Source organism: Ascaphus truei, chromosome 5, assembly GCF_040206685.1.
Source record: "Ascaphus truei isolate aAscTru1 chromosome 5, aAscTru1.hap1, whole genome shotgun sequence".
Taxonomy (NCBI): Eukaryota; Metazoa; Chordata; class Amphibia; order Anura; family Ascaphidae; genus Ascaphus; species Ascaphus truei.
The window spans coordinates 45,000,699-45,018,236 of NC_134487.1; the positions used below are offsets into that span (position 1 = coordinate 45,000,699).

General features: G+C 43.8%; 1 protein-coding gene across 4 annotated transcripts in view; it reads left to right on the forward strand.

The window, feature by feature from the left end:
- Nucleotides 1-3,443: 3,443 nt before the first annotated feature.
- TRMU (tRNA mitochondrial 2-thiouridylase) overlaps nucleotides 3,444-17,538 on the forward strand; it is a 32,474-nt gene continuing 18,379 nt past the window's right edge. For 2 of the 4 annotated variants that reach the window (XM_075599779.1, XM_075599784.1), the window contains exons 1-4: nucleotides 3,444-3,590; nucleotides 7,052-7,217; nucleotides 9,842-9,948; nucleotides 15,011-15,133. In XM_075599779.1, the coding sequence (XP_075455894.1) occupies nucleotides 3,509-3,590; nucleotides 7,052-7,217; nucleotides 9,842-9,948; nucleotides 15,011-15,133 (478 nt within the window). In that variant the 5' untranslated portion in view covers nucleotides 3,444-3,508. Of the gene's footprint in view, nucleotides 3,591-5,298; nucleotides 5,582-7,045; nucleotides 7,218-9,841; nucleotides 9,949-15,010; nucleotides 15,134-17,538 lie in introns of those variants that run through there. The other 2 variants (XM_075599780.1, XM_075599783.1) reach the window with 2 other exon arrangements.

Genomic DNA, 17,538 nt, shown 5'->3' on the forward strand with positions numbered 1-17,538 from the left:
CCACTTACTTGGCCAAAATATCTCTGTACATCCTGCTCAGATAAGGCGGAACTCACCGGAGCGGGTATAAACATGTCCTCGTCCGTCCCGGCGGTCGTCTCCAAGATGATGTCATCTGCTGCCGATGGTCTCGTGGGATCCGTCTACAGGTCTGGTTCCCACACAGGAAGTACGTCGACATTAGGTCGTACCGGAAGGGCGCTGCAGACCGCTTTGGAGAAGGTACCGGTCGGCACCTACTCACCGGAAGCATCCGCTGAAGCCTTAGAGGAGTAAGGGGGAAGATCCTCACCACTCCACTGGCTCTTAGTGATCGCATAGTCCTCGGGATCTGATGCCGGCCACTGCAGTCATCTTGCTGGGAGACGACATGGGATGTGGCGCTCCTCCGCTGCTTGGGCCACACTAATTCTTGTAACTTACAACTACAGGTGGCATGAGATTAAAAAAATCTTCTCGAAATACTGGCATATTTTAAGATCGGATGATGACCTTGCTAAAATTCTAAAAGGTACTCCCAGCATCACTAGCAGAAGATCTGCCAATCTGCAGGATGGCCTTGTGCATAGCCATTTCAAACGCCCTATATCATCGACTTGGCTAATACCTCCACCAAAGGGCATGCACAAATGTAAAAACTGCAAAGCATGTCAATACATCAATCCTGCTAAATCCTTCATGACTCATGACAAATCTGCAACATTCGATATCAGACACCATATAAGTTGCAAAGACCATATAAATTGCAAAACTATCAATGTAATATATTTGATCAGTTGTGATATATATACTGAATTTTTTTTATATTTTAATAATAGAATGCGAAGATTGTAAGTATAAGAATGAATACAAAATATTAAAAATATATTGTGGGGTTTTGCAATGGATTACAATGAAAATGGTTAATTTTTAAGACAAAAGAATGTTTGCAAAATGTTCAAAACATAAGAAGCAAACGAACTGCCACGTTTTGGAATGAGACAAATATTGCCTGAAGATGTATAGGTCAACGTAACACATATGTGATGAAGCAAAAAATTGGATGGTTGGAACAGCTAGAGACGCTCAGCTAGCAGCGGGAGGACATGAAGGGAAACAACAAAATTGAGAACATATATATGTGGATCAGCAACCAAACATGTATTGGGAGATAGATCCAAGACTGCATATTAAAACAAAATACTGGTGTCTATGCACTCATTTAGTCCCAGCGGTGAAAGGGTACCTAAAGAGTAAATCCAGTAGGACTCCCTGACACAGAGTGCCTTGAATCTGTCACCTCCCAATTTGGAGGCTGGAACAGATTCAATGCCCATTATTCTAAGTCCAGACAGATCTTTTGTGTGGACAGTAGAAAAGTGTCGAGGGACAGTATGTGTGAGTACTCCCTTGAGAATTGCACGGCGGTGCTCCAGGAACCACACGCATAGTGGCTGTTTGATGCGTCCGATGCATTGAAGATTACAGGTGCAAGAGAGGACATATACAACGTGCGTTGTAAAACAGTTTATTGAACTCTTTATCGAATGTGTAGAACCATTAGAGGAGGAGGCAAATGTGTTAGCAACAACAAGATGTTTGCACATAAGACATCATGTCCTGCCATAAGACGCAAGGCAATAATTAACAGATGTGCCAAGTTCTCGGAGCTTACTAGGTGCCAGTTGGTTTTTGATGTTCATGGCCCAATGAAATACTACAGGTGTTGACTTAGTTAGATGCTCTTTAAGATACGGATCACAAAGCAGCATATTCCAGTGTTGGTTAAGGACTTGAATGATCTTATTAGAATAGCTACTAAATTTAGTGATAAACTTTGCACCGCTCATGGTGGAATCTTTAACCTTTTTTGTAATACCAGGTAGAACATTTCTGCTTGATTGATTGTATTTAGATTTAGCTAAAAGTTCTGTTCTCTCAATGGCCCTCACTTTAATGTAACAGTGTTTCCCCCACCCGATGGGAGATTTTGCCATTACAGCATGTGTGGTGCATGCTACCTGTTGGTAAGCAGGAGGGCTGAGTCATCCGCCGATGGTTGTGGGGACACAGGAAAGGTTTCTGGGGTACATACCCCACATGGTTCTCTAGCAGTGCAGTGCCTCCATCTGCCGCAGGCTCCAGATGTATGGAGGTGATCTTCTACGGTAGAAATACTTCCTCTCCTTCCCCAGTAAGATCACACACCAGGCAGAAGGTATATGAAACAGGAACGGCTTTATTCTATTCAGTACAATGCAGTTACAGCAGGCCTCTGCCCTATGCACTCTCTGGTGGTCTATCCAGCTGTAGGATGGCCCCTCGACATCCACTATGGGTCAAGGGCCCCCATAGCTGTTATTGCTCTTACCTGCCCCTCTAGCAGAGGCAGAGGAAAGGTCCACACTCACTCTCCCCCGAGGGGAAGAGGCACAGAGAAGGCCCAATGTTCAGGCAACCTGTGTTGTGACCTGCCTCTCTCAAGTGGGGAGAGGCACTCACTAAATTTGGGATGGCACTCCCCTTTAGTACAGCCAGGAGGAGGGCACCAGGTCTGACCTAGAATTGGGTGAACCCAGGGCTGCTTCCACCTCCCTCTCCCCCGTCACTCAAGGGCATTGCTGGGAGTGGGGAAACCCCATATGTACTGGCAGGCATGCTCTTACCAGGGCTTACTGCCAGGGAGAGCAGACTGGTAGCCAAGAACCATTCCAGGCTACACTAACATAAGAACTGTGAACCAGATCTGTGTCATACCCCTTATGAGCAAAGTTTGCCATCAGTTGAAGCGACTGTGCCTCAAAGATATGATCGGATGAGCAATTTCGTCTGAGCCTGTTGAACTGACTCAGGAATATTGCGAAGCCACATGGGGAAGTGGTGACTGTTCGCATGCAGGCAGCTATTAACATGTTTTCTCAATAAATCCCTTTCTTTTCAACTACTGGAGTACCTGCTGTTTATCTAGAGTTGGACTTTTGATAAAAGGTTTGTAATGAAAATCAGCCTTACTATTTGGGTTGCAGCAAGCGGTTCTCCACTTAGCGTAACATGGCTGAGTGCTTTACCTATTATTGCAAGTCTGATGTTGCTATAGAACATGTATCCATTACTGCAAAATGACTACATGTCAAACCATTCCTATAACACACACGCTGAAATGTAAGTAAGTATTAATGCTTTATGTATCAAACTGCTCCCACTCTAATAATCCCAGAGGTTGAATCATTAAATTGAAAGCTATTTCCTATATTTATAACAGTGGCTTATCAGTAAATGATGTAAGACACTGATCCTAATGAAGCATTGTGTAGTACATGGTGTGTGATCCCATTGCAGTACAGTACATTGCTGTGAGGGGGAGTGGTAATGCGTGAATGTCACCTCACATGGTGCATTATATATTGTGCCCTCGTTATATTGTTCCCCGGAACGCATGTACTCTATCACTAGGTTCCCCCCCGAGCCCTTGTGAAGACGGCATCTTCCGGGCCGGGAGCTGTGACATTAGCACGCCACAGTGTGACCGATGCAGGCGGCCCGGCGGGTGGTGTGCGCGATGTCCGGGGGGGTGGACAGTTCGGTGACCGCTCTGCTGCTCCGGAGGAGAGGTCAGGCAGCTCAGACACAGTGATAAAGAGGGACACAAAGAGTGGGGCACCCCCAACACACACAGTGACAAAGAGGGGGACACTCGCACACACACACAGTGACAAAGAGTGGGGCACCCCCACACACACAGTGACGGGGCACCCCCTCACACACACACAGTGACGGGGGCACCCCCTCACACACACACAGTGACTGGGGCACCCCCTCACACACACACAGTGACAGAGTGAGGCACCCCCACACACACAGTGGGGCAACCCCCCAACACACACACACACACACACACACACACACACACACACACACACACACACACACACACACACACACACAGTGACAAAGAGGGGGAGACACACACAAAGAGGGGGACACCCCCCGCCCACACACTGACAAAGAGGGCCCCCCCCCACACTCACACAGTGACAAAGAGGGGGCAGCACCCCTCTCCCCCCACACACGCATCGTGAGGCAGAGGGGGGGCACCCACCCCGCACCCACCCATGCGCGCACCCGGAGGCAGAGGGGGGCACCCCCATACACACGTGAGGCAGAGGGGGGCACCCCCACACACACGTGAGGCAGAGGGGGGGCACCCACCCACGCGCGCACCCGGAGGCAGAGGGGCACCCACCCACGCGTGCACCCGGAGGCAGAGGGGGGCACCCCCACACACACGTGAGGCAGAGGGGGGGCACCCACCCATGCGCGCACCCGGAGGCAGAGGGGCACCCACCCACGCGTGCACCCGGAGGCAGAGGGGGGCACCCCCACACACACGTGAGGCAGAGGGGGGCACCCCCACATGCACCGTGAGGCAGAGGGGGGGCATCCCACATTCCACCCCATGCACGCACCATGAGGCAGAGGGGGGCACCCCCCCAAGTGTGCACTGTGAGACAGAGGGTGGCACCCCCCCACACGTGCACCGTGAGGCAGAGGGGGGCACCCCCCCACGCGTGCACCGTGAGGCAGAGGGGTACACCTCAAGACGGGGACACCCCACGCACGTACACACTGTAACAGTGTTACAGAGGATACATCTTGTACAGTTTATCTTGTCTACAAAACAAGCACAAATACTTCCATAAACTTATGTCCTTATTTTGTTTAAACTAATAGATACTTTACATGTCTGTCTGTCTTAAATGTTGTATTTAAAATGCTCTTATTGTTCCACATAATCCTATAATATTATTCATAAACAAATGATCTGATTTGCACATACATTTTCAGAGGCCCTATAGCAGTGATTATGATGGACACTGCATTTGCCCCTTAAGCAAATCTGAATCTGTGTGCACTGACTGGTGTCATTTTCCCCACATTGTAACATCTGGATAGGAGTTTAGTTTAAATCTATTACATTTCAGGATTTTATTTAGGTTTTGATTTGACGTTGGATAATTTAGATTTAAAGCAACTGTTCCTTTCCAGGATGTAGAGCACTGAAGCCATTAAAGTCAAGTAGTTTGATCATGATATTGTCTTCTTGATCTCCATGTTTGCTGCCATCTCTCTTCACCTCGTGCTGTGTATTACATTCTTGTAGCAATCGGGGGGAATTTTTGAGCAGTTCAGCTTTCCATCCTTAGCAGTTCCCTGCCAGCCTTTAATTGCCGTTTCTGAGACTTGCTTATTCCCAGCTACAGTTATTCCGCTTCTTCTCCTTTCCCAATCTTCATGATTTCTCCTGTTTTTGCCTTTCAGTGGTTAGCAGCAACTCTCAGAATCGCAAATTAAATGCCGACACGTTGAACTGTTGACGTTGAGAAGATGAACCAGTGAAAAGCCGGACAGCTAGACTTCAGGAGCACGCCACTGTTGCCTACTAAAGGCCCTGATGATAGGCATTGCGCTCCTGTTACACAACACACTACAAATCCATTGATGTTTTAAATATGACAGCAGTCAGAAAATTAGGACAACACTATTTAAAACTAATCCTCTTAAGTGTGAAGATGCTCAAAGCAAGCAAATACATCTATAAAAGGTAGTTTTATATCTTTTATCTGGATACAATTCTTCCTTTGAAATGTTTATCTGGAAATAAATCTATACTGTAGAAGCAAATGAAGCCATCTGTGTGCTTTATGTTATTTATTTCATTATTCTTCATAGACCTTGTTAATGGGGCGGCCCCACACAGCCTGTTAAATTAGGATTTTCAAATCATTTCTGTGTGTAATTGGTTTCCTTTGAAAGATTAGATGACCCTAAAAGTAACAATTTGACTTATTTGCAACTTGCGGAAACTGAATATTTTCCTTTTTTCTTTCGGTTCGCTGCATATTGGCTAATTATATTTGACTAATGTCAGCATCATTGCAAAAGCAACAACTTTCCTGTAGGATTGACAAACCCTGTTTAAGGGGTTACATCTGGGTGATTTGCCTCTTTTACTAAAATCAGGCACTGATTAAGTATATTCAATCATATTTTAAAGTTTGGTTTGTGTACATAGTATGTAGCAAAAATATATATAATTTGTGAGCACATTCGCATGTCTCAGACAGGTCTGAAACCCTGCTTTTTCACCATTATCTCTTAGGCCGCGTCTATAGTAGAACGCGCTAGCTTCCGCAATCCTCTGTGACCCGGCGTAGTTCTTGAAATACAAACTTGTTTGTATTGCGAAGCACCGCTCTCCCTGTAGCGCATGTGCATGCACTAGCGCTCGTGCACTATGCACATACGCATTGACGTTCTAGTGTTTGTTTTGGCGCTTGCTACGTAGCTTGCGCCGTATCCTGCACTATGGACGCGGCCTTAGCCTACAATGCTTCCAATGCAGCTAGGGATTCTGGGTTATGACATGTAAATGAGCACACTGTCACCTTTTTACTTCATGTTCATTTTAACATGGACCCTTATAAGCTTACGCCTGCTGCATTACACAGCTTTTCAGCACCACTTGGGTTAAAGAAGTGCAGAGCCAGTAACCCTACTCAGACAGTACATGGTACGCTAAGATTTGGGAAAGGTGTGATTTCCTCTGGTTACTCCCTTATGTTTTTCGACAGATGCGTGTACAGCCAGATACCTTTTGCCCCCTCCTCATATCTTAATTGGCTGTCTGATGACGAGAGGGTGGGATAAGGTTAAATTAAACACTTGGTTAATGAACACTTTCCCTGAGAATTTCAGCGTCTAATAATAATATTTTTTTGTAATGAAGGCAACCAAGCCTTTGCCACTGCATTTTTAGATTTGTTAAGGGAAACCACTTGTATTCTTCACAAATATTGCTTTTTAGCCCGAATTTGGGATTACACCTTTTCATAAAGAACTTCAAAGCCCAAATATATCAATATTTTAGCTACATTTGTAACGTGTGTGTGAGATACAAGTGATGGGTAGCTAATTGAATTACAAGGCATCAAAACAAAAATTTGGCATGCCATTAATCTGTGCATACAGCATCATTAAATGATATGTCTGTTATCTTTCACTTTATCAACAGGATACCAAGTCACTGGTGTGTTTATGAACAATTGGGATGCTGTGGATGAGCATGGAGGCTGCAGTGCAGAAAGGGACTGTGACGATGCATACAGGGTTTGTCAGAAACTGGATATTCCCTTCCACCAAGTCTCATATGTGAAGGAATATTGGCATGACGTGTTTAGGTATCTTCATCAGACATCAACATTTCAGTCAGATTTCCCTGAAATATATACTCTTATTCAAATAACCATATTTTGGTAGCTGTGGTCCGCACCTTCCTTTTAATTTTTTTTTATTTTTTTTAAATCTAGTTTACACACTTCGTTGTGAAATTATTATCCTGTAATTCTCGAATTTTTGGAGTAAATGATCGAAATTGTGTTCTAAACCTAATTGGGGCTTTTTAAGAAATACATTTAACAAAAAAGTATAAAATATATTTGACGTGTTAAAAAAAAAACTAGGAAGATTGTGCAGACAATTTGAGAATAAGCTTTGTTTCTGTGCAAAGCAAAGATAATTTAGGCATGTTATTCAAGGAAAAACAACTATATAACAACTGTTGTGTTATTGTCTGTTCTGAAGACAATAGCTCACCAGCGAACTATCCTCCTGGGATATTTCAATGGCCCACATATAGAATGTGCTTTTGCCAATAATCTTACCAAATGTGGTGCAGCTTCTATTTTTAATCTTGTCACCCGGCTGGCTAACGTGGCGAAACTCTCCATTTTCAAGTGAAATGGTTTGTTTGTTCTGCTTTTTCCACTGAAATTTAGTACATTCTCAAACAAAATGCTTTTTTCTTAATCAAAGACGTGCACGTGTATTTTTTTTTTTTTAAAGAAGTAATGATTGTAACATTAATTACTGACATGTAAAGCAATGCTAAGTCGGCAGATGGTACTGTATCCTCCCCATCGGAGTACAGGCTGTTAGACCACATAATGAATCGGGGGTTGTTCATGCAGGATTGTGCGATCATGAGTTGTTTGTATGTATATCTTTATTTGTATAGCGTCAACAGTGTACTCGGCGCTTCACAAAGACAATACAGGGAATTATAATAATATTATATAATAATAATAATACAATGAGCGCAGCAAAGTCAGACAATAGGAAAGGAATTTCCTGCCCTGGAGAGCTTACAATCAAAGTGGTATGTTAGGAGATTTACAGGGACAGCAGGCGAGGAAATAAGTGCAGTAGGTGGCAGTGCTCGGCCACAATTGTTGGTAGGAGTGACTGAGTGTGGGATAGTAGCCATGAGTCCAGGCTATTGGGATACTTCTTTTGCGATGAGATTTTTAAGGTTGGTCGGTATTAAATTAGATGAGTTAATACTAATAGCAGGGAAAGAGGTGGCAGGAAGTCGTAGTTGAGAGCCGATGTGTATATAGCTTGGTGAGAGAGAGAGAGAGAATATGAATGAAAGAGAAAATGAGAGAATTAATTTCTGAGGGTACTTTTTATTTATGGGTGTAGATGTTGTTGGGAAAGAGGTGTGAAAATAGTTGTGCACATGCATAGGTGGAGGGTGGTAGCAATGAAAAAATGTGGATAGGAGGGAAGTGGGGAAGTTGATGAGAAGAGAAAACGGAAAATAGAGAGGGCATAATGAGAGGTAGGAGGAGGGAGTTCCCAGGTATTGGGAGATAAGAGTGGGTATTTAAAGAGAAGGTATATAAGTCAGGCCTGGCAGGGCAGTGTAGCACTGAAGATTTAGCAGCAGCTTAGAAACGGAGTCTATAGATGTGTACAAATTATAGGAGCTTTAGAAAGTCCAGTTCTCACAGTTGCATGCTTGTTGTTGTTGGAGTGCAGAGTCCAGTTCTTGTAGTCTTCACCTCCAATATTAACTCCACAGATACTTTTTATGTGACACTTAAGATGTTTCACAGCCATTTGAGTTTTTAAGTCATGAAATAAGTATTCTAAAATGTTTTATTTACTTGCAGTTGATTAAGTCTTGATATATACAGGCATACCCCACATTAACGTACGCAATGGGACCGGAGCATGTATGTAAAGCGAAAATGTACTTAAAGTGAAGCCCTACCTTTTTCCCACTTATCGCTGCATGTACTGTACTGTAAACGTCACATACGTACATAACTGATGGAAATAACGCATTTGTAACAGGCTCTATAGTCTCCCCACTTGCGCACTGCTTCGGTACAGGTAGGGAGCCGGTATTGCTGTTCAGGACGTGCTGACTGGCGCATGCGTGAGCTGCCGTTTGCCTATTGAGCGAGATGTACTTACTCGCGAGTGTACTTAAAGTGAGTGTACTTAAACCGGGGTATGCCTGTACAGATGTAGCCAGGGTTATTACACCCGCTGGCACGTTATGATGCGATATTCAGGGTTATCATTGTTTATGTATGCAAGTACAGTACTTCTTACCCTAGGGATGCCAAATCTAGTCCTCAAGGGCCACCACCAGGTCAGGTTTTCAGGATATCCCTGCTTCAGAGCAGGTTGCCTGATCAGTGACTCAGTCGAAGACAGAGCCACCTGTTCTGAAGCTTGGACTGATTGAGCCACCTGTGCTGAAGCAGGGATATCCTGAAGACATGGTGGTGGCCCTTGAGGACTGCAGTTGAGCCACCCCTGCATCACCCCTTAACGTGTGTTTAGTCTGTATGGGGAAGGGCAGGAAGAATATGTACATGAGAAGCAAAGTCCCGTAAGGCTTTTACCTCCCTGCAGCTGCACAGAAAGAGCCACAAAAGGTATATCAACAATTTTTAGTTGCAGAAGTGGATGTTATATCTTTGTTTTTGTTGTTGTTTTTTTTTTCTAGTTACTTTTTGAATGAATATGAAAAAGGAAGAACTCCCAACCCGGACATATTGTGCAACAAGCATATCAAGTTTAAGTATTTTCTCAGTTATGCCATCAATAATTTAGGTGAGTCCCTTCTATGTAAATATATTTGAAACATGACCGTTAATGTCAGGTTGAGTTGATTTCTCTAGTTAATGAAAGAAAACTTAGCGCCCAGAGGTTTTGGTATTCACAGTAATACATGTCGTGGCTCAGAGCCCGTTCATCAGTGTCCCGTTCATCTCGGCGTTTATGCACAAAGTGAACATCCAAATGTAAGTGCTTCAGACTGGGAAAATAACTCTCTGCCATGAAAGTGAACTTTTTTTCCTTCTAAAAGCAGGATCAGAGTCTTAGACAAATTAGACTCCTAGTAAGAATTTGACTTTAACGGTAAACAAAGATACTTAAAACATAAGTGCTTTATCGGTGTCTTTCCTTCTAAAATATTTAAAATACATTATCTATAAAACACATTGATCTTCAGACTCCTTTACTTGGACTTTTATTATTTATTATTTTATTATTTATAAAATATTTTACCAGGAAGTAATACATTGAGAGTTACCTTTCGTTTTCAAGTATGTCCTGGGCACAGAGTAAAACAAAATAATACATGGTTACAAATACAGTTACATAAATGAACAAGGTATACATTATATACAAGACATTGCATGCACAGTTAAAGAAAATATATATTATGAGCATATGAAACAGTTACAGACCAGATTAAAGTGTGAGACAGCCTTAGATTTGAAAGAACTTAAGCTGGTGGTGGATATGAGAGTCTCTGGTAGGTTGTTCCAGTTTTGGGGTGCACGGAAGGAGAAGGAGGAACGTCCGGATATTTTGTTGAGTCTTGGGACCATGAATAGTCTTTTGGAGTCTGATCTCAGGTGATAGGTACTGCATGTGGTAGGGGTGAGGAGCTTGTTCAGGTAGCTGGGTAGCTTGCCCAGAAAGTATTTGAGGGTGAGACAGGAAAGGTGAACTTTGCGCCTAGACTCTAGTGATGACCAATCTAGTTCTTTGAGCATTTCGCAGTGATGTGTGTTGTAGTTGCATTGGAGAACAAAACGACAAATTGAATTGTAGAGGGTGTCAAGTTTGCTAAGGTGGGTTTGAGGAGCCGAGCCATATACTATGTCTCCATAGTCAATAATTGGCATTAGCATCTGCTGTGCAATACGCTTTCTGACCAGGAGACTTAGGGAGGATTTGTTCCTGTAAAGTACCCCTAGTTTGGCATAGGTCTTGGTTGTCAGGGTATCAATGTGCATCCCGAATGTTAAGTGGGAGTCAAACCATAAGCCCAGGTATTTAAAACTAGTGACAGGTGTTAGGGTGGTGGTAGCGTTGGTTCTAATCAGGAGCTCAGTCACTGGAAGCTTTACAAATTTAGTCTTGGTCCCAAATACCATTGTTACAGTCTTGTCAGTGTTTAAAAACAGTTTGTTTTGGGAAATCCAGTTTTCGAGTCTCAAAATGTCAGACTGAAGTATGTGTTGAAGGTCAGAGAGGCTATGGCTGTGTGCATACAGGATTGTGTCATCTGCATACATGTGTATTGAGGCTTCCTTACAAGCTGTGGGAAGATCATTAATGAACACTGAGAAGCGTAGGGGCCCCAGAACAGAGCCTTGCGGTACACCACAGGTGATATCCAGGGGGTTGGAGTTAGAGCCTGAGATGGACACATGTTGGGATCTTCCTGATAGGTAGGACTGAAACCAGTTTAAAGCATGTTTCCCTATTCCAGAGCTCTGGAGTTTGTTAAGCAGGATAACATGATCAACTGTGTCAAAAGCCTTTGCAAAATCTAGGAATACTGCACCAGTGAGTTGTCCCCGTTCCATTCCACACTGGATTTCATTGCAAAATTTTAGCAGGGTAGTTACGGTGGAGTGTTTGGGACGAAACCCAGACTGGAATTGGCTAGGGAAATTTGTCTTGGTGTAGAAATCGCTTAATTGGGAGTGGACACATTTTTCCATAACTTTGGATAGAATTGGGAGAAGTGAGATTGGCCTGTAAGGGTAAAAGGGGACGATAGACAGCACTCTGATGGTGTTAAATATATGCAATTGCAGGGTGCACGGAACAAAAGGGGACCCTTATTCCCCTGTATAGTACTAACAAATCTACGTAAGTACCAGCACTCACTGTCTAATAGCTAAATGATGAAAACAGTTGTAATGCAGAATAAACATTTAATAATAAAGTGAACCAGAAATAAATCAAATGTGTTTGCAGAAACCAGTATCACAAATGGGCATGTCACAAAGTGAGGGGGGGGGGGAAAGAAGGAAAAGGGGAAAAAACATGAAACATAAGGAATATACACAAAAAAAACGGAGAACGGAAAGTATGCTAGGGGGGCGACGTTTCGAGGGACTACCTCTTCATCTGGCCCATTCCCCCTGGTCCAAAAGGACCGAGAGGTACTTCCCTAAGCCTCCCTTCCCCTATACCTGGTCAAATCAGACACCCCTGAAAATAGCTAGTAAACATATAGTGTAAGCTAAATACAGCTAAACAGCTAATAGCCTGTAGTTTGAGACAGTGTTTTTGTCCCCACTTTTGAAGATTGGGACAACTCTGGCAGTTTTCCAGGTCTTAGGGATATGGCCTGCAGACAGGATAGAGTTGACTATGGACGCAATTGGTTTGGCAATGGCTGGGGCACCAAGTCGTAGGAACCTAGATTGTAGTAAGTCGGGTCCACATTGGCTGCTTCAGCTGAAAACAATGTAGTCACTCGTATAGTTGGCTTGAGCCAAAGTTGCCATAAGTTTTAAAGGTGTAGCCTGTAAGACCCTGTTATTCTGTTTGTATACAGCCTCAGATTGTAGTAAGTATGTAATAAGCCCTGATAAAATCATGGGAGTGGGGAGTAGAGGTCCCTGCTAGACTAATCTAATGAGGCTGTGTATTGAAATAGAAAAGGCTAGATTAGCTCAGCGCGTTCACTATGAAATTGCTCCGTTGGCTGCAGTACCAACCGGAGCTATGAGTGCATTGCTTGTTAGTTCCCCTGCCATGATCTTATCAGGGCTTATTACAGACTTACTACATTCTGACTACATTGTTTTCAGCTGAAGCAATTTTGGGAATACCTTCTAGCCATTATTTGCTAGATAGAGCAGTCTATTCAGACAATAGTGTAAAGGTATCACTTTAACACAGGCACTATGGAGAGTTTTCCTCCCTCTCACTGTGATCAGACATTTATGCTAATGTTTAAAGTGTTCCATTAGTACTACTACATTCTTTCTGATCTCTGATTGACAGAGACCACCAGAACGGCTGCTTCTATTCAACCTTAGGCCCAGATCAGACAGGATGCTACGCGACGAGCGCGCGCATGGTCGTCACTCTTTGAGGCTAGTGGATGACAGTTGTCACACTAGAAACTACTTGTGGCGTCAAACTACAGCGTTGACGCTGCGACATTTTGCCGCCACAACCCAAATTGAAATTTGGGGCTGCAGTTGCGTCACGTGAGCTGGTTCAGCCAATAAAGGCGAAGCAGCTCCGTGACATGTTTGCCACGCCCCCCCCCCCGCCACGACCCAACTCCTGCAGTTTGAGCACAGATCGCTGGGCTGCAGGAGTGCGCGGCGGAGGCACGCGCGGCGGAGGCACGCGGACGTAGCAGCCAGTCTGAGCTCGGCCTTAGTCTGCACTACACTGCAGTAACTAACCGATACTAGTAATAATTCTTATTGGCCCATTCACTACAGATAGGATCCTTTCCTCCCTTGCACCATTTATTCTTGCACTTATATTTGTTAATTAAAAATATATTGTACATATATATTTTCAGCTTGGCATTTACTTTATATTATAATATTAATTTTTATCCCATCTAAATTTAACCCATTATTGACGAGTGCAGTATACAGTGCTTTTTTTTCTTTTTTGGTTGCTTCATACAATTTCCTGCTTTTGTGCACCGTCAATAATCAAACAATGATCATTATTATTGTATTACTAACTATCTGAGCTAGGAGAGCTTTCTTCCTGCTATAGCCTTAGGCTGCGCTTATAGTGCCGTGACCAGTGACGTCACGCTGCGGTCTCTGGAAAAATCAAATTGAGATGACTTCCAGCGATTGCGACCAAGCTGCTCTGTCGCGCCGTTGCGTCGCACTTACTATATAAGCGCACGCGACGGCGGAAATGCATTTGTTTTGCCGCGATGTCGCCGGCACTATAAGTACAGCCTTGGGCCTCGGATATAGTGAGCGCATGGCGTCGCGCTCACCTGCTGCAGTGGCGATCCATGGCCAGGAGACGTGAAGGGGAGGCGTCCAAGATCAGCTGTGATTCACAGTTACATCCTTACGGAGGCGTGCCCGGGACATCACGTGAGCGGTCCACTCTCATTGGCTGAACCGCACACATGACAAGGCCGTCGCGCGACAAAATAAAAAAAAAATCTTGCGAAAAATTCGGCTGCGCTTTCACTCTCGTGTACGCTCTCGCATGTGCGCTCTATGGCCGTGCTCATTGTATTACGCTTTCGTTTGCAGCATGCTGATTATGGACACGGCCTAGGGCCTCGGGCCGCGCTGATCAGCGCTCCTGCTCTGCCTCGCCTGCTCAAACCGGAGCTTTTTTGTGTCCTGGCAGGCGAGGCAGTGAGCGCACTTTGCGGGCGGAGCGGAGGTGTGTCGGGAGGTGGAGGGGAGGCGGGGCTAGTCCCTCGCTTCCATTGGATGTGAGCGGTCACATGACCGCTCCTCCGCTTCCCTGCGCGGCAAATTTAAAATTTGCCTGTCTGCTCAGAATTTTTCAGCCTCCGGAAGCGGCTGCTAAAGCCGCGCTGATGACAGATGCAGGGGGTAAGTGCATCTACTCAGCGCGACTCAGCACAGCCCTATCTACTATGTCCCAGGCCTTTTTCTCATTTGGCACATACAAGTCATACAGGATAATACAAATGACAGTGATGAGTTAAAGAATTGGCGATCCTCTGGCAGAAATAAACGTGACCTCTACTTATGTTGCTACTGCTGTGCATTCCCAGTTTCTGCAAAGGCCTCGTTGACCAAACCTAGGCACGCAATTCATATACCCAGGGAGAACAGTGATGGGTGGGAAACATTATTTTGATCCATTTTTGTTATACTGAATGTGCTAGGTGCCGATGCTGTTGCCACCGGTCATTATGCAAGAACATCACAAGAGGATGAAGAGGTTTTCCAGCAGAGATATATCCAGAGACCACAAACCCTTTTTAGAAACCGATTTGAAGTTAGAAACGGTAGGTTACATGGTGTTGTCACATATTTCTAACAAGTTCAGTAGAATATAATAGTAGTATAATTGCCAATACATCATGGTGGATATTTTACATACAGTAGAAAGTATTGTGTTCTTGCTTAGCTGAGAAGGTGTGAGGCACTCTTCCTGGTTTAAGCATTGTTGTACGCCGGAATCAAATGAGCCATCTATGTATGTGTTTGTTCACGATTGTATCACTCATTAATCTCCAGCATAACACTGTACATCCCCCAATGAAAGCTCCTACCAGCTGCAGGAAGCTCAATTTTGAATAAAACTCCTGAAAGTGATTTTTTTTTAAATTATGAATCAAAATATCAATAGTGGCATATACCCACTAAAATGTACCAAACATGTATCTGTGTGTTTGAGGTGCCATTAAAAGTTACATATCAAACCTATTGGGACATCCCAAGGGTTAACTCCCTGTATGCCACTTTCTGTGACCTCTTCCAGTAGTGTATGGTTAAATTTTCTATGTAAGTAACTATTGCTAGAATATTCCAGTGTACAGAAGGAGGGAGGGTTCTCCACAGTGAGGTTGAGTAGCCACCAGAACTTGACTTGGGCTGTAAACTGCCCCTTGTCCTCTCCTTCTCTAAGGACAATTAAGTACTGGGGTAGTACTGCATTTTGTCCCTGTTCTGCACAATTAAAGAGCAGCCTATGTAAGTACACCTGCGTGTCTTCTGAGCCTTCACCTAGACCAGGGGTGGTGGACTTTAGTCCTCAAGGTCCACCAACAGGTCAGGTTTTAAGGATATCCCTGTTTCAGCACAGTTTGCTCATTCAATGACTGACCCACCTGTGCTGAAGCAGGGATATACTTATACCCTGACCTGCTGGAGGCCCTTGAGGACTAGCGTTGGCCACCCCTGACCGACTCTCCATGGTCTGTAATCCTCACAATATACTTACATTTTCCTTATGAGTCAGGATGGTGTCATCTTGTAATTGTGATGTCATTCCTGACTGCACATCAAAGAGTTTTGACTCCTCATTCCTCTTCACTGTGTCAACATTCACATCAAACACCCAACTATGTTTTAAACAATGTTAACATCTGTTTCAAGTTGAATTGTTTATTACAAATATAAATGCATTTTAACACAGTGATGCTACTTTTGAATGTGTGCAGTCTGGTTTTAAGTGATTTTCACTCCCTGTCTTTTACAACTACTCTTTTTTTCCGCATTTATGACGAGTAGCTTAGAACCATATTTGTGCTTTAATATTTCTTTTTTTGTGACCTTCACTTCTATTTGGATGAGTAAGTGGATTGAGGTATTTTAGACAGTGGCACCATAGTCTGTGAAATACAAAACCTCTATCCTAAGACAGTGGTGTTATAAAAACAAACAGAGTACACCAAATTTCAGGTTAGTTGGCATGTTATCTTAGTCAGCCTTTTAAGTATATTTTAAAATCACATATGTAAGGACACAGAAGTCTTCTGTAAGGTTTCTGCAGATCTGCTTATATGACAGTCGGGGTTCAAGGTCATCAAAACACAATTTCAGAACAGCTATTGCTGGTGGATATAGGAAGCAGCACCCAACAGTTAAGAGACTCCTAGAATATCACGTTTGTTCATAATTGGCAGACCGTGTTGAAACCATTAGTTTTTATGAGTTCCAAATGTATGTTCTTAAATGACAAGACATCACAGTGACTGTTTACAGAAAGGTAGGGGCTTGGAGATGTAACCCAGCAAAACAAGGAGTAAATATGCTCTTAGCCGTGTGCTTCAGATGTCACAAACACAGATGTTGAACAGAGTCACCTAGATCCCTATTAGAACGCACTCATGGTGCTCAAGTACAATTAACAAGGATAAATATCGACTGATTTAACAGGTGTCCCACTACCCCAATGAGGGTATAACTACAGTAACAGACGAACAGTCTGTACAAAACAGGAAATAACAAAACTTTAATGTTGACAAATAGTCACGCCGAAACAAGTGTAGGTATGTACATGTGATTTAAAAGACGGTGCTCAGGACAGTGGCAGCGGGAGATTCTCTCACCCTGCTTGGAGATACGGTTGTATATTCAGACACTGCTGACATTGTGAGGCTGCGGCTGCAGCTTTCTGATACTACTAGTTCCGAGGTTGAGTGCTGGGGTGCTTACAGGCAGTGGCATCTTGATGTGTATAGGTGTATACCATTCTACTATCATATACTGCCTGCACACATAGTGTGTATGTTACTATAAACCGCACTCTTAACCATACTTACCTTTGCTGCCGCTGCAGATGATATACCACATGTGTATTCAGCCAGTGGAATATACACCTTAGCAGGGCTATATCAACTGTATATACCGCACCACCACATCATATGGATTAATTGGTAGTGATGTTATGAGAATCATAATATAG